Source organism: Anser cygnoides, chromosome 12 (assembly GCF_040182565.1).
Source record: "Anser cygnoides isolate HZ-2024a breed goose chromosome 12, Taihu_goose_T2T_genome, whole genome shotgun sequence".
Lineage (NCBI taxonomy): Eukaryota > Metazoa > Chordata > Aves > Anseriformes > Anatidae > Anser > Anser cygnoides.
The window spans coordinates 16,589,197-16,612,764 of record NC_089884.1 but is presented as its reverse complement, the minus strand read 5'-3'; the positions used below and the strand labels follow the sequence as shown (position 1 = coordinate 16,612,764).

General features: G+C 39.8%; 1 protein-coding gene across 10 annotated transcripts in view; it reads left to right on the top strand.

The window, feature by feature from the left end:
• The window catches only part of CHD9 (chromodomain helicase DNA binding protein 9), a 94,328-nt gene that overhangs the window by 14,099 nt on the left and 56,661 nt on the right, over nt 1-23,568 (top strand). For 7 of the 10 annotated variants that reach the window (XM_067004594.1, XM_067004591.1, XM_067004595.1 and 4 more), the window contains exon 4: nt 1,783-3,386. In XM_067004594.1, the coding sequence (XP_066860695.1) occupies nt 1,950-3,386 (1,437 nt within the window). In that variant the 5' untranslated portion in view covers nt 1,783-1,949. Of the gene's footprint in view, nt 1-1,782; nt 3,387-4,356; nt 4,366-5,579; nt 6,172-12,264; nt 12,271-16,315; nt 16,668-23,568 lie in introns of those variants that run through there. The other 3 variants (XM_067004598.1, XM_048075303.2, XM_048075304.2) reach the window with 3 other exon arrangements.

Sequence of the window (23,568 nt, the reverse complement as noted above, 5' to 3'; positions counted from 1 at the left end):
CTCATTTGTCTAGCCTTCAGATTTCTCATTTGGAAGTCCATCTTGCGTGGGTCCTTGAAGCTGACGTCTTCAGGTTACTTTTTCTTTTCACACCTATGAAGACTTGTTTTATAAAACTTTTGCATCTTAAAAGGGCTGTTTATATTAGAAGAGTTTTGTAGTCTCTTTATTTCTTCCTTTTTTTGATTATTTTGAAAGGAAGTCGGAAGAACAGAGATGGGAAACATTTCTTGTCTTTTGAGCAAAGAAGAAAATTGCCAGGACACAAGGACACAAGCTCAGAGTTACAGAGCCATGACGACAGTGATATCTGCTATTATGCTTTTTTTTTCTTCCTTTTTTTTTTTTTTTAAGTTACTCAGTAATAAAACATGAAGAGGTTGTCTGGTGCATGTTTTTTCAATGGTTGTTTTTACTCCTGTTTGATACTTCTAGGCTATTGTATAGTTAAACTCAGGAGCATGTTTAATAGTTAGTGTGGAGTTGCTGAACTGTACATCACTTACCCTACATAAAAATACTGTACAGCTGGTTGTATCGATATCACTAAAGACAGAAGTAATTTTTTTCTTTTTTTTTCAAGTTTTAGTACAAACTTAATAGCCTTCCTTATGAGTCACAGTGAAACAGTCTATCTGGGCATAACCAAGGAGCTACGTGCAGTCTGATGAGATGGTTATGCTCAGTCTCGATACAGGCTTCAAACCTGAGTTTTTAACAGTTGAGTCCTTGATAACCTGGAACTTGACATTTTACACAACTACCATAATTTCCATCCATCTTTCCACAGATGGGCATCTCTTAAATTAGATTGTTCTGTGGCTACAATATTCTTTCCCTGTACTTAATCTTACTTGGTTTTCTTTTCTTAGCTAAAATAACTTTTTCCCCCAACTTATCTTCTGAGTTGAAATATCCTAAGATGAGAGATGATTCTATTAGAAATGCTACAAAAGCCTGAAAACAATGCAGGTCTTTGGAGGTGTTGGTTTGGAGAAATGTAGATAGGGATCTTTTCTCATCTTTCTCGGTACTTTTCTGAAAAATACATGTGTTTAGTAGGTCTGTTTTATTCTATATCTCTTACTGACTACGGGATGTAGGAGCTCATCTAATTCATCTTGGTGTAGCCTAGTTGAATTACCTAGCTACAATAGTAAAATAATTCAGACGTGGAAGTACCTGAAGATGGATCCTTTAATAAAAGTGCTGAAAAATAATTATAGTTAAAATGCTTACAAGATGACACATTCGAATTCCATCAAATATAAATAGTTGCCTTACTAGATCACTTTCTATTGGGAAACATTACCACCTTGATTAAAACTGTTGTAAAATACATCATCTCTATGGATCCTAGTGTTGGCTTATCTGTCTGAAGGTGTTTGGTATGGGGGAAGTTGTCATTCTGTTGAATTTGTTCATAAGCAAATGAATTTTACTTCTGGACTACTGGAAAACAAGTCTGTTACAATTTGGTAGCTTTAATGAAAATGGCATAGAAGAACCTGAATTTGTGCTTAGATAACAGCAAACTGGAAACAATTTGAAACCCATATACTTAAAGCATCAAATGCATAAGGCTTAAACTATAAGAGCTGTAGAGGACATCTGCTAAAAGCAAAAAATAACTCTTAAGTGATTTGTGCTTTACCTAAATTATTAAAATTATGAATGAAATATCAAAAATCCATAGAAATATTGGGAAGGAAAAGGAGGTATGAGGAATGAAATACAAAGCAATTGTGTTATTATGCTTCTCTTTTTTCCCCTCTCCCATAGGATGCTTTAACACTTTAAGACGAACATTTCATCAGAAGCACTAATGGATGCTGGAATGCCTTGGATAAGGTGGTGACCACTGGATGTAATCTGTTTCTGTTTACTGCAGAGAGCCAAAACTGACTCCTTTTGGAGTTGAGAGAAGTTAGCAGTACAGACCTACCAAGATGACTGATCCTATGATGGATTTTTTTGATGATGCCAATCTTTTTAGTGAGACCTTAGAAGGTTTGTCAGATGATGCCTTTGTTCAACCTGGACCTGTTTCACTTGTTGATGAATTGAATTTAGGTGCAGAATTTGAACCTTTGCACATAGACTCCTTGAACCATGTGCAAGATGCTCAGAATCAACAGAAGATGAGTGAGTTTGAGCCGCTGAATCAGTATGATTCTCTGAAACTTCACCAAGTAAGTACGTCTTTCAATAGCTCAGCAGACAACGTCTTATCGCCACACTCTCAATTCAATTGTTCACCAATTCATCCACAAACACAGTCTAATGGGATGTTTCCAGATGTGGCTGATGGTAGTCCTATGTGGGGTCACCAAACTGCCACGACTGTTTCGAATCAAAATGGGTCCCCCTTTCATCAAGGACATTCTCAGTCTATGCAGCAAAACAAAAGCTTTGTAGCACACCATGACTTTGCCTTATTTCAGGCTAATGAACCGCAGCATCAGTGTGCCTCACTACGATCTCAACAAAGCAGGAACAACACGGGGCAAGATGCTCTGAGTCAGCCAAAAGACTTCCTGGAAGTTAATGTATCTACTTCTCACAGAGTCAATGTTAACCACCCACCTCCAGTTTCTAATCCTTCAACTTCACAGCAGCCTCTGTCTGTTCAACAGTTTTCTCAAACTGCAAGTGCTTCAATACATTTTTGTGGGAATCAAGAAGGAACTTTTGATGGACAGTCCCCAACTATTACTCCGTGTTCTGTCAATAATAGCCAACAATTTTCATCTCCTTATTCGTACTCTAATAACCACATTTCTCCTACCAGCCTTCTTCAGTCTACAACAGCTCTTTCTAGTAGCCAGCAGACACACCCTATCTCTGACTTCACTGGAAGCGATGCCTTTACATCTCAAACAGGGACCAAGCAAGAAACAACCGAGCACATGTTGAATCCTAATACACCTTTGAATTCAAGTAGTTTTCAAATGTTGCATTCTGCGCATCCTCAGGGCAACTTTAGTAGTTCAAAACTTTCTCCTGTGAATATTAATTTTCCAGCTTCTGCTGGTTCTGCTTCTCAGATAAGCCATTTCACAGACCCTATTGAGAGCAATGGTTTTACGTCTTTGGATGAGAACTTACTTCATCAAGTTGAGGCTCCAAACGAACCGTTTACAGGACTTGACCCAGATGACCTCCTTCAGGAAGACCTTCTGCCACAGTTTGATGACTCTGCATTTGTTCAGGATAGCACAAGCCATGTTTTAGAGCATGACCTAGAACACCATATAAGCCCTCATCAAGTAACACAGGCATCTGATATTGGTCGGGCACAGTCGCAAAGTCAGATTCATCCCTGGCATTCTGCAGTTTCCAGTCAGCATCTGCAAGAGAGAAGTCGTATAACCTTACAAGGACAGGTATGTAGGGGTTTAGGGGATGGGGGGGTTGAGCTGCCCGGCCTGATTTGGCTGCTCTGGCATTGGTACTTGTGCCAAAGCAGGGTGACTGGAGGCTCTGACCTTTTGTTGGTAATTGGTCCTCAAGAAGTCTGTGTAACTCTTGGTTTATGGAAAAAACTTTTGATGCAAGCCTGCTTTCTCTTCTGTTTTCTTACCATTGTAGTAAACCAAATTTATATGACCTGAGATATTTGTTCAGAGGAAATGGAGCCAGTCCTCCTACTGCATGTATTTTCTAAGTACAGCAGAGAAGAACTGTTGTTTTATGCTTCAGGTGTAAATATCATGGCTTATTGTCTTTTAAAGTACTCATAGCAGCATATTTTTAAGAGCTTTAATAAGAGGTACTGGTGTGGCTGATTTCCTGCAGGAGTTGCATGGCTTTGGTCATTTGGTAACTTTCTGTGCTCATTGTCATTAACTAAAAATACAAGTTTTTTTTGTTTGTTTTTATATGATTAGCAATAATAGAAAAGGCTATACCTATTTATTTCATTACTTTTGGGTAAAAGAAAAAAATGTGCAGTAGTTCTTGAATAACATCCGCATCTATTACATGTATTAAAGCCCTCGGTATGGAGGACATGAAAGCATAAAAATTATCTTGTACTGTTCTAATGGCATACAAGATAAATTAACTTTGCAGACAATGCTTTTCATATTATCTGAAAAGATAAAAGTTGTATGAACATTGAAGAATTTAGAAAAACAATCCTGCAGTGACATGAATATAAGAAATGCAAGGTTTCATAGACTTTTTTTAAAATGTTTTCTCTAGTGAGCCTAGTGAATTTTCAAGTAGCTTTAATTGATTGAGATATTAACTTCTTCTTTTTTTCTTTTATTTTTTTTCTCCAAACACTGACCCCTATCTTCATCTGTGTCACCTTGTCTTTTGTTGAAGTGTGTGAGCAGTAATAAATTGAAGTATAGACTGGTATTTTGTTCTCTTCTGAGAGTAGCTGAACTTTTCAATAATTAACAACAACAACAAATATCTGTTAAAAAAGCCAGTAAAAGTTCTGTATTCACAACTCTGTAACCAGCAAAATCATTTGTTTTGATTACAGTTATTGGAAACCTCACTGTGTGCAAGATTGCAGGAATTTTCATCTCAAAAAAATTCTATTTCAAAAAAAATTATATCTTGAATAAAGAGAGATGTAGTAACCAAATATACGAAGAACTATTTAAAATCTTTAAGTCATTTAAGCCAGTGCTGCCATTTTTGAGACCGGTTTAGTGGCTTTCCTTTGTTAAGGCTTAGAGTGCCATCACTGCCTTCATTAGCTGTAAGTTAGTTCCTGAGTGCTGTTGCCATTTGGTACTGCTTGATAGCTTCAGGCCCAAATTTGATTTGACAGGAATGACTGAAACTCCTACTCATGGTTTGGCAGAAGGAGCTGCAGCTTCTTTATGATACATCTACATATTCAGCCGCTCTTGCTGGTAATCTGGGGCTTCCAAAAGCATGAGGATGTCTGTTCAAGTCTGTGTGCATCTGAGCAGTAAAAAAGAGAAGTTTTTTGAACTGTTGTTTTAAATTCTACTAGGAATGTAGCTTCTAGTTGGGAAAGGAGAGAGGAAATACCAATGTTTTCTGGTTTTCCATCTGTGCATTTCAAAATAGAGGCAACTAACATCAAATACGTACGTGCATGTGGCCTTAAAAAGCTACAACTGTTGTGTTACTTCTCTGTGTTCTCTTTACTGATGCACTCTGTACCTTACAATATGGATTGGTGTCCTGTTGGAAGGGTTGTTGGGAAGGAAAGGAACTCAATGGCTGAGTCTTGCTTTAGTTAGCTTGCAAGACACGTGTCCTGTGAAGGAGGCATTGTAAGACGTGCCATCGCTTCATGGCATCGGCGGAGAGATGAGGGTCTCACACTTTGCATCTCTGGTTCTGGTTCAGTAGATGACTTTTCCATTACAACTTGGGCTTATGTGCATGGAGCATGTGATTTTCATTTCCTACGAGCGAAACTTTTGGCACTTCAGTTGGTGTAGTGCTGGCCTGTTGCTCCTAGAATATGCATACAGCAGTGTATTTAAGATGAGCTTGATGGATCGAATGATGCGGTAGGTGCGACCAGTTGGTGTTAATGTCCTTTTTTTTTTTCTTTTTTGGGGGGTAGGGAGTGAGGAGAGGAGGGCACAGCTTATGTGGCTCATCGTGTTGGTTCTGTCCGATATGAGCCCCTAGCACAGGGGCACGGAGCTGGGCGACTGGTAGGGCACTGAGGTACTTCTGGGTTCTGCTAAGGCAACAGAGCCCAAATTCTCTGCCATGGGGCTGCAGGGCAGAAGCCAGAGCTGTTAGCTGCACCCTTGGGTCTCCCATCGGTATGCTGGGGTGTAAAGCGTGAGCGGGATGTGGCTTCCTGGAAAAGTGGCGGTGGCAAGAAATGCATGCGTTGGGATAGTTTGTGAGGAGCGTGCGGCATACAAGCCAGGCAGTGAAAAGTAGGTCTCAGGACACTTTCTGGTGCTGTAATTTTTCTGTAGCGTACATCAGAACCTTTTAAAGACTGCATCAGCCTTGCTGACATCACTCAGTGCCTTGTTTTATAAGCTGGAACAGAGGGAAAGTTCTGAGGCCTGTAGAGAGTGTTCAGGTGTTTGGGAGGGTTGCTTTGGTTTTGGTAGCGGTGGGAGAACAGTGCAGCTTCACAGGATTTCAACTCTACTTCATCTCTTTTACTTCTTCCTGGAACTTTGAAATAACACTGGCAGAAAACAGGTAGGCATATAAGCTACTGGGTTGTTTTTTATTATTATTATAGGGTATGCAATAAATTGTATAAATTGGTTTCAGACCTTAAGCTTATGTAATAGAAGAGATGTTTAGTGTTTCCTCCAGAAACTGGTTGTGCAGTGAGAGCTGTCATACAGCTGCAGGGAGTGTATCGATGGGGGAACGACAGGAGCAAACCATGTACAAGTCTCTCTGAGCCTGCAGTGTACGTAATATGAATTAGTAATAGTATGGCAACTGGAGGAAACAATTACTAGTGGATTTAGTTGTTTTCAGCAGTTTTGCTTTGATAATGATTGAGGGGTTTTGAAAAAGAACTATTTTTAAATTTTATGAAGTAGTTGATGAACTGTAGCTATTGGAGTGGACCCAACATTAGACAACCAAATATCCCCAACTGCAGTTATACTAAGATCATTTAAAAATGAGACAAGATTAAATACTTGTGATTCTGTTGTTTGAAAGGAAGCATGCTTATCGCAGTTTAACTTGTAAAGCTATTCTCTCAGTACAAATTAATTTAAAAATTAATAGTTCAGTGTAATAGCGCACAATTAAAAACAATCTAAAATGTCTTATGCTGCTGTTATACTTTCTATGCCTGCTGTAATTAGATTATAATTATAAATATATCGTGCCTCTTAATTTTACATCATGCATTTTTCATCATAGTTTGATTATGGGAATGAAATGAAGTGAAGGAATACCCTGGAGATCCGTGTAGTCTCACCTTTGACTAATATAACGCTTCTGATCTTTTTACCTTCTCTTAAAACTGTTTTGAAAATATTCTTTGCTTTTCATGAGTGTAAAAAAAAGGTGACAAATATAGGCGTCCGTGTTCAGTTCTGTATGCTTAGAAAAAAAGGAAGTTGAAGTGATATTCTGAAGTTCATAGTGGCCTCAGAGAAAGTTGCCACTGTAAGGTCACCCTGGAGCCTTCCCTTCTCCAGGCTGAGCAGCCCCAGCTCCCTCAGCCCCTCCTTGTAGGAGCGGGGCTCCAGTCCTCTGAGCATCCTCACGGCCTCCTCTGGACCTGATTCAAGTCCACGTCCTTCTTAGGCTGGGGGCCCCGGTGCTCCTCTGGCCACATATCTCAAAGCTTAATGGAGATTGAGCTGGAAAATAATACTTTATTAATGATTGCAAATGCTACATGATAAGGTGTTGATCTCAGCTCTTGGTATCAGATGAATCTTTTTTCTATCCCTTTTGTGACTAAATGTTTGGCACCTAACTTGATAATTCAGTGTATTCATGAAGTCCAGTATCTTGCATCTGACACATTAGCATTTGTTTTGTTTTGTTGTTGTTTTGAAACTGACTTGAAACCTGAAAGTGCTTTTCTGCTTGCAAGTGCGTGCTTTCCTACTGCTTGTTTCAGAGCAACAGGTGACGCTGCTTTTGGAGAGAATTTGTCTTGCCCTTGTTGAAAGCTTAGGAAGAAATATTGACCGTATATTAGAATGGTGTAACTTCATACATGAGGGTATCGTTGGAGGTGGAATTTTCACCTGATCAGAGTGCAGGGAAGAGGCTCTGGTGCCGCTGAGATGTACGTCGTCTGTGGTCACAGCCTTTCATCTGTGTTAGCAGCTGCCTCCCTTTTGTATCGGCTCTAAATTTGGTTTCGCAAATATCCCTTGGATTATCCTACTCAAAAACCTCTTTCTCTGGTCTTGATTGCCGTTCTATTCATATATCAGATCTCAAATGAAAGATATGCCTAGTAAGCAGTGATGTGTTGTCTCAGGTAGTTACGGTTGGCCCAACAAGCCAGTTCATTGCAACGTGCACTTAAGGAAGACGTATAGAAATCAAGGCTAGAGTATTTTTCAGAGTGCATTTTTCAGATTCCATGTAGTTTACTTTTAAGAGAGCCCATAATGAGAAATATTTTCAAATACTGAACTGATGGGACCGTATTTAAATTCTTCATAGCAGAGACCGGCTTTTCTGCATAGTAAGCTTATTGCTCTTAAGTGTTCTTACGAGACCATGTTGTAAAATTATGATGCTGTTATTAACGTTGTTTGTGAAGCAGTGTATGACAGTTTTCAGTGGGACTAAGCATAATAAAATCCGTGACTCAAAATTTGCCCTATTTTGCATTATCTGAAAACTGAAATATAGACATCTGTTGTATTGAAAGCACTTGTATTTGGTGGGGCATTAGCTTGTAATCTGCAAGTGTGTTGTTTTTTTAAAAAAAGCCCTTCCTTCCCCCCCCCCAAAGAGAGTCCTAAAAAACTCATTTTCTTCTAAAATGCTGTTAAGCATATCCATTGTATTTATATTGTACTCGTTCCTTTTAATTATGGTTAATTTTATGGGTGATGTCACCACGTTAACAAATGTAAATCTGTCTGAACTTGCCTTTTAAACATTTCTAGGAGTTGCGTGCTCTGGATTTACTTCTCTGTTTGAGGAACAATTTTCACCTTCCTTGTAGTTGTAGCAGCTTAATAAATTGACTGCCACTGTGAGGCAGCAGAATTCAGTTGTCATCTCCCAGCACCTAGCAGGTTTATCATGTCTGTACAAGTAACAAAGTACTCCCTCCACTGACCTTTTTCGCACCGTATTTTCCTGCTTTTTTGCTTTCTATTTTCAGAAGGGCCCACACAAATGGGAGGAAGTGAAAGTGGCAAAGCTGTGTCAAGTGTGTAGAGTTAATGAGATGAGTAGGGCATCATCTCTGAGCTGAGTAGCACAGTTCCTGGAATGAGCAAACTCTTTCAGATTATAACTGTATTTAATGTGTTTCAAAACCAATCTATGGCTTTTTGCCATAGACGTCTTCATCACTCAAGACAGCAATATTTTGCTAGCTTTATAGTTGGACGTATATGAAAAATTTTAGTTTTTATATATTTTATCCAAATTTTAGGTAAGCATTTTATACTCTTGCTTTTTAAAATGAGAAATCCCATAGGATGGGGGAAAGGAAATATGTGTATGAAATGAGCTTGTAACACATTTACTGATAAATATTTGTTGTTATATTTAACTTTTATCCATTTTTTTTTCATTTGCCTTGCTTTTCTTTAGGAAATACAGCTGCATAACAAGGGAAGGAGAGAATTGCTGGAAAAATGTACCAGGCTATCTGCTATATCATTTTAAAAGCTTTATGAGTTTGTCAGTAGCTACCATCTCCATCAGTTAAAATGTTTAATCATTCTTCTCGGTTTTGAATTGTGTTAGCTGTTGCTAATGCTTTTTATTTTTTTTGAAGTTTCTGAACCTTCCTCAGTTGTCAAATAATTAGGCTGTCCAATTCTTTGCATATATTTCTTATTTAAAAAGCAATACCTGCTGTTGTAATGATTGTTACGATTTAAGAATGTAATCTTTCCTGAGATAATTGCACACTCATTAAATGACTGTAATAATTGTCTTCAAAATGCTCCAAAAGAGAAACCTTTTCATAAAAAGTTGTCAATGGGTGGCAGGCACAGGCAGGAAGCTTCTGTCTAGCTCAGCTTACAGGGGTAATCCTCCAGATAGCAGGGTGAGACAGGTTGACAGAAGTAAAATAGATGACATTAAAAAAATGCACAAATAAGTAAGATTGAATATCTAAATACTTATGTGCAAACAGATGTCTTGTTAACACTGAAGAACTGTAAAGCAACGAGTAATGATGCAATGGTGCAAGCTCAGTGTCTGAGCTTGGTGCCTAATTAGAGAGGGGGAAAAAAGGGAAATAGAGGACGATTCAAGACAAGTTTTAAAGACAGCAGTCCATACTGTGGACTGTTGAAGCAGTAGTTCAGTGTCTGTTTAAAATATCATTAGATTAAGGGAAAAAGTTTATGGGGAAAAAGCTCCCTTCTTACATCATGTGTTAATTCAACCATTTGTGCTGTGAACTGAACTGCAAAACTGATTCAGGAGCTGCGAAATGGCTTTTTGTTGCCAGAGCTGTTTCTCGAGAATACAAGTTGCTGACTTGGTTTGCTGCGTAGTTTGACAAAATTGCATACGCTAGAGACAGCGGCAGTGGGAGAGGAAGGCGTGATGAGCTGGGAAGCACCTTGTGCTGCAGTGAGGCAACTAACTGCGTGCTGTTATGCGTCTCAGATGCTCAGAGGACATCAGTGGGCTCACGGGGGGACTCTCCCTTGCTACTGGTGGTGACTAGCTGTCCAGTGCTGTTAACTAAAGCCTGATACGTTGGTTTGTTTTTTTTTTTCCAAAAGGCTTAAGACCTAGCTTTACCTCCAAAACTTCCAGAATACCATTTCACCTTGAGACATTTTGTAGAAAATCACCGTGTTTCTAAAGCATTAGTGAAATCTTACTGCCAAAAGAGAAGCAGAGCTTTTAAAGATGTTAACCAGTGGCCTGCTTTTGAAGCCAAAAAATCTTAAGTACATTTGGAATTCATGTGGCTTTTATACAGGTGTCAGTGTGTTACGTGCGCTCAGGTTTTACAATTTCTTTTAGCTGTAATGTTAAGTCTAAATATATAGAGAAACCAAAACAATTCCCAGCACTTCGTCCACTCAATAGCCTTCCAGAACTGGAGGGGTATTGTTTACTTTGTAGTTTATCTAGATAAAAAATTTGCACAAGCTCCTAGTTGCATGGATTCCCAAGGCAGTGTCTATCCTTATGTGCTGAGAGTGGATTGAATTTGGCAACTCTTAAAGAAAGTAAATACAAGTGAGTGGGTTTCTAGGGTGGTGGGGCTGAGAATTAATATTTTGATTTGAATAAATTTGATAAATGAGTCTAGGAACATAGCTTTAGGCTAGGAACAGTTGACAAGTCCTATATTTTTTGAACATAGTGTAATTTGTAGTATACTTATTCATGTTTCTTTCATAAGTGTGGTAGGCTTTCTTTTGCGTGGGTTATTTAGCTTGTGCTTGCACTTTGTTTTTTTGCTCTCTCGATGTCTTACTGTGAAGGCTAGCATTTTAATGTATATTCTAGGAAAATGTTCCAGTCTTCTCTGTAGTGCCTTTTCAGGAGTTTGTAAGGTAATTTCTGTGTTAGTAGCATACTGTATATGCATAGAAAATGCTATTGAATAGCAAGCCAAAACTAGTTTCATAGATTAGTAGAAATACCTGCTTTAGGAGATATTCATAACTTCACAACTGAGTTTCAGTTTATATGTTGGAAAGAAGAAGTATTGCCCTTAATGTTGAAGAAGATATCTCAGTTCTTGTCGTTTTGAGCATTTTGTTCGCTTCTTTTGCTATACTTGGAAAAATTGTTTCAGAAGGAGAATTTTTGAATTGTAACCCAAGGCTTGAAGCCCTGTGTTTGTTCAGAGGTTCCAGGAGCCTTTCTCTCCAGCTGTAGTATTAACAAGTGGCAGGTCACCAGGCTGCAGTTCAGCATTCATACTTGTAGACAGAACTGTGTCAGGGATTGCTTAAACGCAACGTAGAGCCCTGTGCACACAGGCTCAGAGATGCTCTCCAAAATGTTTTTGGAGTCGGGAAGTGTTACAGTGCTGAATGGTTTAATAATACTCAGATGGAGCTGTGAAATTGAAGTATGCTTTAACATCTGGCCTGTCATGTTTTATTATGGGAGAGGAGTACCCAGCGGGAAGTGCCAGCTTTTCGATGGTCTGTGTATTGTTGTGATTCTTCTGCAAGCTTTACACTTTGGGACCACTGATTTTAAGTCGTGCTGTCTTGGTTTTAGTATGATTAAATTCACCAGTAAAAATCTAAGTTTGAGTTCTGCGTATTCAGACTAGAGCAGTATCTATCCTGTTGAAATTATCACTTAGCCTATGCTTGAGCAAGGGATTGTTGATGTATGGGAGCTCAGTTCCTATTCTACAGGCCAAGTGTTGCTTTATCTCTTCCTTTGGGGATTTTGTTCTGGAATAAAAATCATGTCAGAATTAAGAGGTGATGTCCTAGACGTGACGTGAATATGTGCTCTTCTTTTCTACCCCCCACCTCCCTGTTTTATGTGGCTTTTAATGTGTGTTTTTTTCAAAGTCCTGCCAATTATAGCCATCTTAAATGAGATCTGTCCAGGAAGCTAAGTGGCGTGACTGAAAGCATCATTGTGTGACACGAATATGCATCCCTACATGGATAGGGAAAGGTGCCTTAACATCTTCTCATTGTTGGTAGGATTCCATAGAGAGAAGATTTATGTATACAAGCTTAACAAAGTTTCCTAAAGTTTGTTTTATTTTAAGTAAGCAGAGGCAAAATCAGAAGCGTGTCTTACTGTCTATAAGATTGGTAAGAACAATTTTGAAAAAAGATTAGGCAAATTTATTTTGAAGTTTCTGTGTTGGAGCTCTTTCTTCTGTTATCCCGTGGAGGATTCTTTCACCTGCAGTCACTTCTTACTATGAAATCTGATCAAGCTCCTGATATTGTACAAGAGGCATGTTTTATGGTGCCGGCCTGCTGGGCGCTTGCACTTTATAATACAGTTTAATTGCAAGTGTGAGTGGGCTTTGACTGACTCTGGGAGATTTGGGGACGTGGTGAGTGAACCTTCCTGGTCGGGGACAGAGGCAGGAAGGTGCTGGTGCTCCTGGCTGTGCCGGAGGATGTCCTTGGCAGCACGCGGCCATCTTTAGCCAGCCTGTCACTCTATGTATGTTAACAGCAGTTGCTGTTGACTCCATTAAAGATGATACAAATTTCATTTGTCTTGAGCCCTACACCTAGTCTTGTCTCTTGTGCAAACAGGCAGCTTTGGCTGAGATAGAAGATGACGGCTAGGCTTCCTTCTAGTGAGCTGTCTTAAAACTTTGTTTGGTCCCTACCAAAAGTTCATACTCACTACTGGTTTTTGTGGTTAAAAGTGAAGCTCTTGGGTGCTGTGTTCTCCCTCTCCCTCTCGGAAAACAACAGTTTGTTTTTTCCCTCCTGGGTTTTTTCCTTTGCGTGAAATTGAATCCTCCTGATCCCCTATAGTATCCCTCAGCTTGTGAGCATTGTTTTCAAACCAGCACCTCTTTTTAATAAATGCCTTTTCTGTGGGTGTCTGGTTTTCCCTATTCATTGAGAGGAGTGGGTCTTTTCAGGAATATTTGAGAAACCTGTATGCAACAGGAGTAGTTTCGTTAGGCTTATATATATGCTAAAGTGCTCTTCTTTTACATTGGATATTCTAGCACCTTGGCAGAGAAAGCCATCAAAGTAATTCCTTGAAGCTGACACGGCAGATATGCAAGTTAGTTTGAATTGAAGAGGAAGAAGTATGTCCCCCTTTGATTTAAATGGAAATATGCTGTGCAGTCAGCACTGGTTTTAATGATATGTGACTTCCTAGCTGGTAATGTTAAAAATAAATTGCTTTTCCCAGTTTGCGTCAGTATCTTCTAATGTACATAACATGCTCATTTTTTTGTTTCACTGAAATTGCAAGCATTGAGGACATTTTGGTTACTCTGTTAGGTATCAAGGAATCCTACAAAAATGCCATGCTCACAGATTGAGTGAATTTTTAAACTTAAGTGCTTTTAATGAATAAACTCCCTATTTGTAAATAAAAAGGTCTTGCATGTAGGACTTTCTGAAGATGTAGCTTGTTTCAATTTACAGATAGTTTATGATCAGTATTTTCCTGTTCATGTGGAATCAAATCATATCTTTTTCACATCTGTTATCTCTTTCACAGCACTTGATTTTTTTTTGTCATCAACAAGCAGTGAAAGTACATGCCGTTTTTAAATAATAATAATAAAAAAAAGAGGGCGCTATCACAGAATCATTTCCTGACATTGCCCGAGACAACGATCAGTTGCAGTTCCAGGAGCCTTCATGTTCTGAATAAGCTGGTTTGTTTCGCCTCCCAAGTGAACTGTAAGGCTGCACTCAATGCATTACGAAATTTGAGTTGAATTAGGTAAGCCACGCTGTTAAAACATCTGAAGGAAGAGAACCCGTGTCTGTTTCGTTTAATCCGCAGTTGTTTCTGGGGCCTAGCCCAGCGTGCCTTTCTGTCAGTAATTGCGGTGAGGTGTGGAGACAAGAGGTGGGCAGGTTCGCGCTAGTTCGGTGGAGCTGCTGCCTCCTGCCCTTCGCTCCCATTGCCCCGGCAGGTTGAGTGGCTCCGCTGAAGAAGCAGAGTGCAGAAATGAGAGCGGGGACGGCTCTGTGTCTGCCGCCCTCGCCAGCGGCTGCCTGGCTGCAGTGCTTACAGGCCTCGGGCTCTGGGACAAAAGACAAACCTGAGGGCTTTGGGGGGAAGAGCGAGGAAACGGTGGCATCCTTTTCATAAGGATGAAAGGGGATTGGGTTTTACTTATAAAAAATCTTCTCTTATGAGGCCATTCACATCAGCAAAAGGTGTAGAAAAGGAGCACTTGATGTGAAATGGAGTTGTGACCAGAAGCAGCTACCCTTCAGGCCGCCCAGTTTGTTGCTGCTAGCTGTATGCAGGCCGTGCTGGTTGCTGGCGGTAGGTGTGCTGAAGCTGATCTTGGGGTGGATCATCAAGGTGATCAAAAAGCTCCTCGTGTTCTTTTGGGGGGATTATTTGGATGGCTTGGGGTTGTTTTTGTTTGGTCTCCTTGTCCTCCCTCTGGTTGGTAAAGAAAAACTGGAGAAAATCTCTTGACAGAGCACAGAAGTGGCGGCAACTTAGAACATGAGTGGGCAGGTAGCAACTTGGCGAAGTGGCAAGGGGGAGAGCTCTTCTTTTTTTTTTTTCCCCTTGTTTGTAGTTGTTTTCTCTCTTCGGCAGGCTTTCGCAGCCAAATCTTTGTCGTTTTACATTGAAATCAGCATTTTTAAGGGTTTTGCGGTCTTTTATAGTTTCTAAGCAGAAACAAAATGGCTTCATATAAGACCAAGTAGCCCAAACCTGAATACTTTTCAAGTAATATGGAAGTTGACTGAAGGCTATTAATCTGAGTACCGCCTGTGTTGTTTAAATTGCAGTGAAAAGGTTGGATAAAAGCTGCCTCAGCATATTCAACCTGCCTGAGTTCGCACACCTTCGTAACACCCGCCCTCGTGTCAGTTTTAATGTGGGCTAGTTTTATACACAGAAATGGCAAATGATAGATATGTCTTTAAGTGCATATGGCTGCAATGATCAAACGTAATTGTGTCTTCAGTTTTCACAGTGTTTGCTTCACAGTACACACAGTAGTTCCCATCTGTTTTGCTATCAAGTCATTGACTTAAATTCTATTACTTGGCTGCCTGGACAAAAGCACATAGATGCTGTGGGTCAGGATTGCTGTTCTGCTTTACCTGTGGGTTGGCTATAGTGGTTTCTTCTCTGGAACACCTAGAAGTTGGGCTGTTGAACAACTAGCCTGCATCTGCTTGATAGATTTGCAAGGGATGGTCTTTGAGCTGGTTAGTAACAGAGTTCCAGTGGATTGGTGCCAGCTTATTTGAGCCGTTGTCAAAATAGTGTACAAAAAAAAAAAAAGAATGGAAGCTTTTTGTGAAAAGGAAAACTTGAAGAGTTCAGTGTATTCTGTGTGCAACATGTCTTTTTGTCGTATATTGTGGATGGGGTGTATCTTATTTCAGGTGTTAATTTTTCACCTTTTTTTAGGTAGAGGTTGAATTTATTGTTCATAAGACTCTGATTACAGAACGCTAAAAGGCTTTCTGGGTTTCTGAGCAAAAACAAGCTTGGATTTTATTTTGGCTTTTTGTTTTGCTTTTTGATCATTCTTGCAGTTTTGGAAAAATGCAAATGCTTAGCTAGCTTCCTCTTCTGACTCATAAGGCATCCAAGTAAGCTGCTGCATTATGGCAGATCTTGTTCCTTTCCAGACAGGCACTTTCTGAAAGATTCTTTCCCATTGGAGACTAACTTCCTTTCTGGGAGGAAGAAAAAAAAAAAAAAAAAAAAGGATTAAGTTTTAGACCACTGTATCAGACTTGCCTCTGCATTTAAATCTGAGCATGTGAATTCTTCCTGACTTCAGACAGCCAAACTTGTGAATTTATCTCCCTTTCAGGGTGGGAGAGAGAAAACATCAAAAGAAAAAAGAAAAAAAGTGTATAAAGTAGTAGTTTCTGAAACTGATAGGAAACTAACTACAGCACTCTCATCTTTGTTTTGTTATGTTGTTATTATGCACAGAGAATTGAAGTAAATTTAAGTAATCAGGTACAGAAATTAATTTTTTTTTCATGATATATTATCCTAAATTGTACATTTCCTGTATTAAACCTTTTTTTGAGAGAGGGAGGAGTGATAAACCCTGTGTTTCTGTGAATATATAATTTTCTTGAATCTCCAGAATTGGTATGTTTTAATTTATACATTGAAAAGTTCCTTTTCAATCGTGTTAATTCTAGAGAGCGATACTATGCTTATATCAGTTAGGCCTTCACAACAGGATCAATAGCTTAAATGTTGTAATAAATGGGCCTGTACGCTCTACAGCCTTTGCTTGTTTACAAGAGTTCAGCCATTCCGTAACGTAGACAGTTCAACTGTCCTGTCAGTTGGGCAAGTTGAAGGTGCTCCGATGAGCCGGTGGGAAGGAAGTCTACAGAAAACTCAAGGTGATGTAAACGCTGCTCAGCTTGAATTTACAACAGGAGTAACAAACCGGGTGCAAAAGATGGATATTTTGGCCACTCAGACCAAACAGCTGCTGAAGAAATCTGGGTCCCAACAGGATATCCGTGGTTCTTTCCTTTTGATGCACTGTAATGGCTTCTAGGAAAGGGGGGAGAGGAGGAAGGTAGCAAGGAGACTGCTTAGAGAATTGCCAAGACTGCTCTTTAGCAGAGGGAAGTTGAAGGTTTCTTTTGTTGGAGTAGGGAGAAAGGGGAGAATGAGAAGATGATGTGGTGTCCAAGGGGTGCCTTTTGCAGGTGGTGGTCTCAACACCTAGAGCATCTCAAGTGGATGCTCGGAGGTCTAAGGAGGACTGAGCTCGTTTTCCTTGCCTCAGATTCTGCTTAAATCCTGTGTGCTTCATGCCAAAGCAAGCTATCTCAGAGATGTACCTAATTTGGCTAAATTTGATCAATGGGTTAGAAATTACTGAGAACTTGGAGGCGTAAATGCACAACCTGGTATGACGTGGTCGTGTAGCCTTGCTTTTTTTAAAACAAACTGGAGGAAAACTGAGCAGCTGTGAGCTGGGCAGCAACCTTGCTGAACATTTTAAATTCTTCGTTCAATCTTTCTTTTAAGACACAAGTCAAAGAATGTGTGATTATTGACGCTGCCTTAGGTTTCTGGCTGCCACGGGATGTGTTGGATGAGGAGCAGTGGGACCAGGTCTGGCGGTGCCTGCAGAGTGCTTGCTGTCAGCGAACAGTTGTGATGCTGGCATTTCTGCTCTCCTTGCTCGTGGTACCACCAGGCTGCTTTTTTAGCAATTCAGCACATAGTAGCAGGAATAGAAAATGTTCCACAGTAAGCTTTTACTTGCTACATTGTGTTGCTATGTGCTACATTTTCAAGAGACCTTGTGTTTGCAAACAGGAAAGAGGGAATACTGAATCATTCTCCTGGAGGAGAATTTAATTTCTATTTGTGTATTTATTTTGGTGGTGATTGTTTATGAAATTTTATAATATGTATTTGTACATTTATCTCTTTTTGCAAAGCCTCCAAAAATAACTCCAGGAAAATGTCTGAAAAGATGACTTACCTTGTGGGAAGAAAAAAAAAAAACAAACCACCCTTCAGCTAAGTCATTTAGGGGTTTCCTGTTGCTTGCTTCCATTTTGTGATGTGGTTTTGTTTTTCATTTATCAGTATTATGAAAGTTAGGAAATAAAGTGTAATCTTTTTCTACTTTTTTTGAACAGAGAACACAAGCTTAGTAAGCTTTCTTCATTTTTGAAATCGGAGATGTTATAGTACTTTTGTCTAAAGAAAAGCTTACATTCAGTACAGTAAAAATTATTTCTTACCTTCCCTAACAGCATTTTATATTTACTGTAATATCTGTACAGGGAGTCCCTGTACTTTGGATCTGCAATATAATGTAAAATTCAACTGAATTCAGTCTTGTCAGAGAATAGTTTCATACAGAACAAAGTTAACAGCTTACTCTGCTTTGCTCCCATATTGTTACTTAGCAGGTTCTTGAAGCACTGCTTGTGCTGGATGAGAGATGATTTTAACTAACCCATGTTCAGTGATGAAAGACTAAAAATCACTGCAGTTTGGGTTAATAATATATTTTTATGGAGTACAAAGGACTTTAAAAAAATAAAATAAAAAACAGATAAGTTGGAGAGAGCTGTTCCATTTTGCTGCTTTGCAGCATTCTGTTCCACACTGTTACGGAAGCTGTTGGACTTCCTTGACCTGTTAAATAAAAGTTTTCCTATTGCAAAACCAGGAGTATGTTCCAGTCGAAGCTGCCTCTTACCTGTACTTTTTAAGAATATCTTTGATGTTTTGAGATTTCAGTGGATCAATACATTTGTAGGGCTTTGCTTGGGGGTTTTGTACTCTAATGCCCAGTCTCTTTAAAATCAGAAGGATCTGTGTTATTTTCTTGTCTGTAAGTATTTGGCAAGTTATCTTACACGTCTATTTCCAGATACTTGCACAGGTCTTGTTTGAAACCAGTGAGGTAAAATGTGACATTCCTTTTATAGAGTATTGAGTTAAGTAAACTTTTTTTAAGAAGTTAAATAATTGTAAAAATTGGCAGGTAAGATCAGTCGAGAGTGTAAGAAAGAAACCAACTAGAGGTGCTTTTTTTATTGGAAACATTCATGTATTTGGGAGAATAAAGCTAAGACTTCTGGATCCAGAGGACTGGCATTAGAGGCTTTAGAAAATCTGCAGAGGTATGGCATGCTCTGAACTGCTCTGAACTTTAGTAATTCAAATCTACAGTGCATTCACAAGTCCAGTTGACTTGAATGTGATCGTTACCTTTTTTCGTACGTAGGAGCGCAGCGCTGAGGCTCACGCTGACTGCAGCGGTACTTCGGGCAGGGTGCCCGCCTTGTGGCTGCAGCAAAAACCATGCCATGCATCAGCCTGGGATCAGTGCAAGTACTCAGTGCTACTAGTTCAGCAAGTGACAGACAGCACCTGAGAAATGCCACCGAGGAAGTTGGTTTTGTTGGTGTTGTATGTCATTTTCCAAATAGCTGTGTTCAGTACTACAGACTAGAACAAAAGAAATCGGTACGTGATGGGCACAGCACTCTAGGCCACTGAAAGCTGACACGCATCCAGTGCAGTAGCTTGGCAGGGTGAGCAGGATGAAGTTCTCAATTTCTTTCATTTCCTGGCAGTTTAATACACTCCATTACATAGTACTTCCTTTAAGATATACTGGGAGACAGTTTTTATACCACTACTGAATATTCAGAAAAACAATTCTTCCGTGTTTGGTGCTGAGCCCCCAAAATGTCTCTGTTCAAACAAAATCTTCCACACACAGACATGCACACTACAGATTCGTTCTCTAGTATCAGTGCTGCCTTTGCAGCAACAACCTGCTAGTATGCGTGTGTGACATGAAAAGCACTTGCTTCTTTCTTCCTAGGAAGATGAGTAAGGTTGCTGGCCTTTACATTAACGTTTTCATTTCTACGTAAATTTAAAATTTATCATAAGCCTAGTGTTAAATGTGTGGTAAGGTATGACCTACAGTAGCCAAATTTACATTCAAAAGTGACTATTACACAGACACAGACTGTTGGCTTGTCACTTTGCTGTAGTTGTCAGCCATCCATTTATCAACATTACAGGTAACAAATATGGGAGACAGCAAAGGTACTTCTTTTTCCTGTATCTTTTTTTGTTTGTTTGTTTGTTTTCTTTAAATCTGTCTAACACTTCAGTGTTAGTCTGGGTTAGGTTTCATATATGTATGTCTTAAAATTCTGTAACCCTGAAACACTGAATCATTTATAAGAGCTGATAATAAGATACAAGCAGAGTGCGGAGTATTCTCAGCATAACAAAAGAATCACAATTTAGAATGTTTCATTGACTCTCCTAATAGTTCCATATATACACCAAAAAGGAAGGAAAAATTATAGAACCCCATGGATCTTCGTTCAACAGTGCTCTTAGTTCTGTAGAGCAATCCCAACAAATGGTATGGGGCAACTTTTGAACAGAAAATAACAAGCAAGTCAGAAGGAACTCCGAAGGGGAGGAAAAAAAAGGTTTTCTGGAGAAAAGAAACCCTCTTGCATGTTTAGATGATCTTTCTGTCAGTTGTGTGGAAGCAGCTTGATTTAACTGAAGTTTTTGTCACAGTAAGTCATCAAAAGACAAATCACTGCCTCTTCTGGAATTGCCATTCAGCAAAGGATTCTGCGTGCACGTGGGATGACGCATTTGTCTTGTAAGCGATCTTCTACAAATAGACTGTACAGGGAGTGAGCTGGTATCTTCTTTTTTAATAGATTTCTTTTTGATTATAAAACTGTCATAAAACCACCACTAGAGTTAATTATGCAGGCTTCTGTAGAGAAAAAGATTTTAGAATACTAGAATGGCATTCAGAAGTCATTGAACTGAGTTCATGCATTTTTTGATTTGCATTCCTAAATACAGTTTTGTGATTCAAATGATAAATGTATGTTCCTTTAAGAGTTTTCTCTGGGATAGCTTAAAGCAATTGCAGTTTCTGAATTCTGATGTGATTCTAATATGAAAATATACGACAGTCTAATTTGAACAGAAATACAAACGATACTGATCATGATCATATATACAATTCTTCCTATACTTGTGTCACAGCTGGGATATTGATACTATTTTGGTGGCTTGACATGCACAAAGGGATTCCTTGTTTAGTAATAAACAGGGACAAAGATGATGAAGTGGTAATGCATGAAGATCAGGTTTCCAGGTGGCTAATTTTAGCTGCTTTCAGTGCAGTAGATGTCAAGGTCATCTTGATTTGCCTAATGACCTGGTAGACTAGCAAGAACTTGTTATGCTCTCGCCATACAGTACTTCGTGCTTGCAGATCTTCTGCATCTTCCTGCAGATGTCTGCTGCCAGTAGAAGGAAGAGTCTTTCAAGGCATTGCAAATGTAACCCTTAGCTTTCTATTTTTTAGGATGGTTGGGATCATAATTTTTGTAGTGGTAGTTGCTGTTTGGGTGAGCTGATCCACAAGTGAAAATAATTATTAAAAAAAAAAAAAAAGGAAGGGGGTTATATAATTGTAGTCAGGAATGTGTGACTAATGAAAATACCAGGGAAAGGCATCACTAGGCCTTAGAGTACATCAAGAATGGACACAACTCAAGAGAGAAATTTGGTCTTAAAGACTCTGTGCACACAGAAGGGAGAGCCATACTGCTCCAGCATGATGGCCATACCTACCGCCAAGCAGGGTTTCTTACAGTAGAAGCAACGCCTTGTTTGTGGAGCAGGTAAGGCAGGGCCTGGGAGGGTTTTCTAGGAGATGGAAGCTTCTGCTATGTTAAACTCCTCTTTTTCTTCTTGACACTTCCTTTGTAGTGATACGCAGGGGATGTGGAGAAACTGTGTGTTGTCATGGAGCAGATTTAAAGTGCATTTAGGTCTTGGGGGGGGGGAAGGCAAGCACAGAGGTTTGTTCTTGCTGTGGGAAATGCTGTTAGGCCAGAGAAGTGCTGGGCTGATGAAAGCCACGCTGAAGTGTTGCAGAAATTCCTTCCTGTGAAAAGCCTCCTCAGTAGAGTATTCCCAGGTATTGGGAAGACTGCTGTCACGATTGTTTCTGGGTATCATCTGGTAATATGATTGTTTTTACGTGAGTTTAATTAAGATACCAGTCAGACATGTAGAATACCTTCTGCCCATGTAAGACAGCACGTCAGTGTCTTTTGAATGCCGCTGAAGAGAAGATACTTTGCTGGCAGCTGTGAATCAGGGCATATGTGGGGAAGCCTACAGCTCTCGTTTTATCTGTTCCACCCTTTATATTTCTTAGGGATAGCTCTTCCACGTGACCAGCAGGCAGCCCGTACCTGCTGCTGCTAATGGCTTTAGTGGGCGGCAGCGTGAAGTCGACACGGGATTGACGTGGTTCCCCACATTTCCCTGCTGCTACAGCTCTCAGAGCAGCAGCAGGGAACTGCCAGGAGCTCGGTGGTGTCCGTGCACTGCTCCTCGCGGAGGCTGTCAGCAGCACCACAGACCCTGGAGCTCGCTCCGTGCAGGCTCGAGACAACATCACATCGGTTGACATTCGGTTCTATCGGGATGATTATCTTTGCAGCCATGAAAACTAAAAGCATATTTTTCCAAACGAAATATTCAGTTTTTAAAGACATCTGCCTCAGGGTTTTTCTTTCCACCTTCTCCTACACGTTTGTCAGTTAAGCATTTCTTTCTCGATGCTGATTGATGAAATAGGTTTGTAAGCCGCTGGCAAAAGGACGTGCTCCTTTAGGGTGTTTGATCAGCGTCCCCTCTGAGCGAGGGGGAAGGGGTGTTTTTGGCTTGGCAAAAGGCTTTGTCCTTTTTCTTGTGGATGCTGTGTAGCTTTCAGAATTTATTTCCAGTGTGCATGATTTTATACCTGCTTATGAGTTTATTTCAGGATGAATTGGTAATCAAAATAAAAGACCTCTGCAGCATCAGATCCTTTATGTCGCTGTGGTTGCTAAGTACATGCAGACATTGTCCTTTGTAATGCACGGGTAGTTCTGGTTCTTCTAATCTCAGCTCAGTTGTGTTGCTTTCCAGTTTTGTTTTTTGTGATGATGGTGACTTCCCTGATGCAGGTTTCACTGCGGCTTTATTTAGCTTAGAATGGCTGGCTGGTGCCTTCCGGTATCTTCGTCAGTGTCAGTCCCGTATGGTTAGAAATGGCACAGCAAAACCGAAAGAGTACGTTCTCAGTCCTCTAACCAACAGTTAGCTTACTGTTGGTGGAGTGCAGGAGATGTAACTTAAAAACAGAAGGAATAGTATGGAGCACAAAGCAGTGGGCCAGCCCCAGGAATTAAAACACACAGTAGCCTCGTCCAGCATACTCATGATTTTACAATAAGAAAGTAAAACAAGTTGTTGAGGAATAACTTGCAGGGCAGCTCTGAGGAGATGTAGCCTGAGAAATTTCATCTTAAAGTAACAAAACACTTAGGAAGAGGATTTCAAAAGAATTACCCAAAAGCTACCATGGTTATTCTTGCCCACTTAATTATTAGGCACACTTTTTTGTTTGTTTCCAGCCCTAGAATGGTTCAGGAAGGCATCCGTTCATTCTAAAAGTCCTCTATCTGTACTAACTTCAGTAGTATTTGGCTTAGAGCTGAAATCATACTGTGAGTGCCTTAGGAAACTTCTTTTTGTTTAACTGATCTCAAAAAGCTAAAATAGTACATTATTTAGCCTCGTCCTGAGTTACGAAATGGTAACTCTGAAAGATAAATGACGGCAGTTTCTGTTAGATATTGCATAACAGTAATGTGGAAGCATCTTGGCTAGAGTTCTAAAAGCAAAATTAAAATTTAATAATTGTAG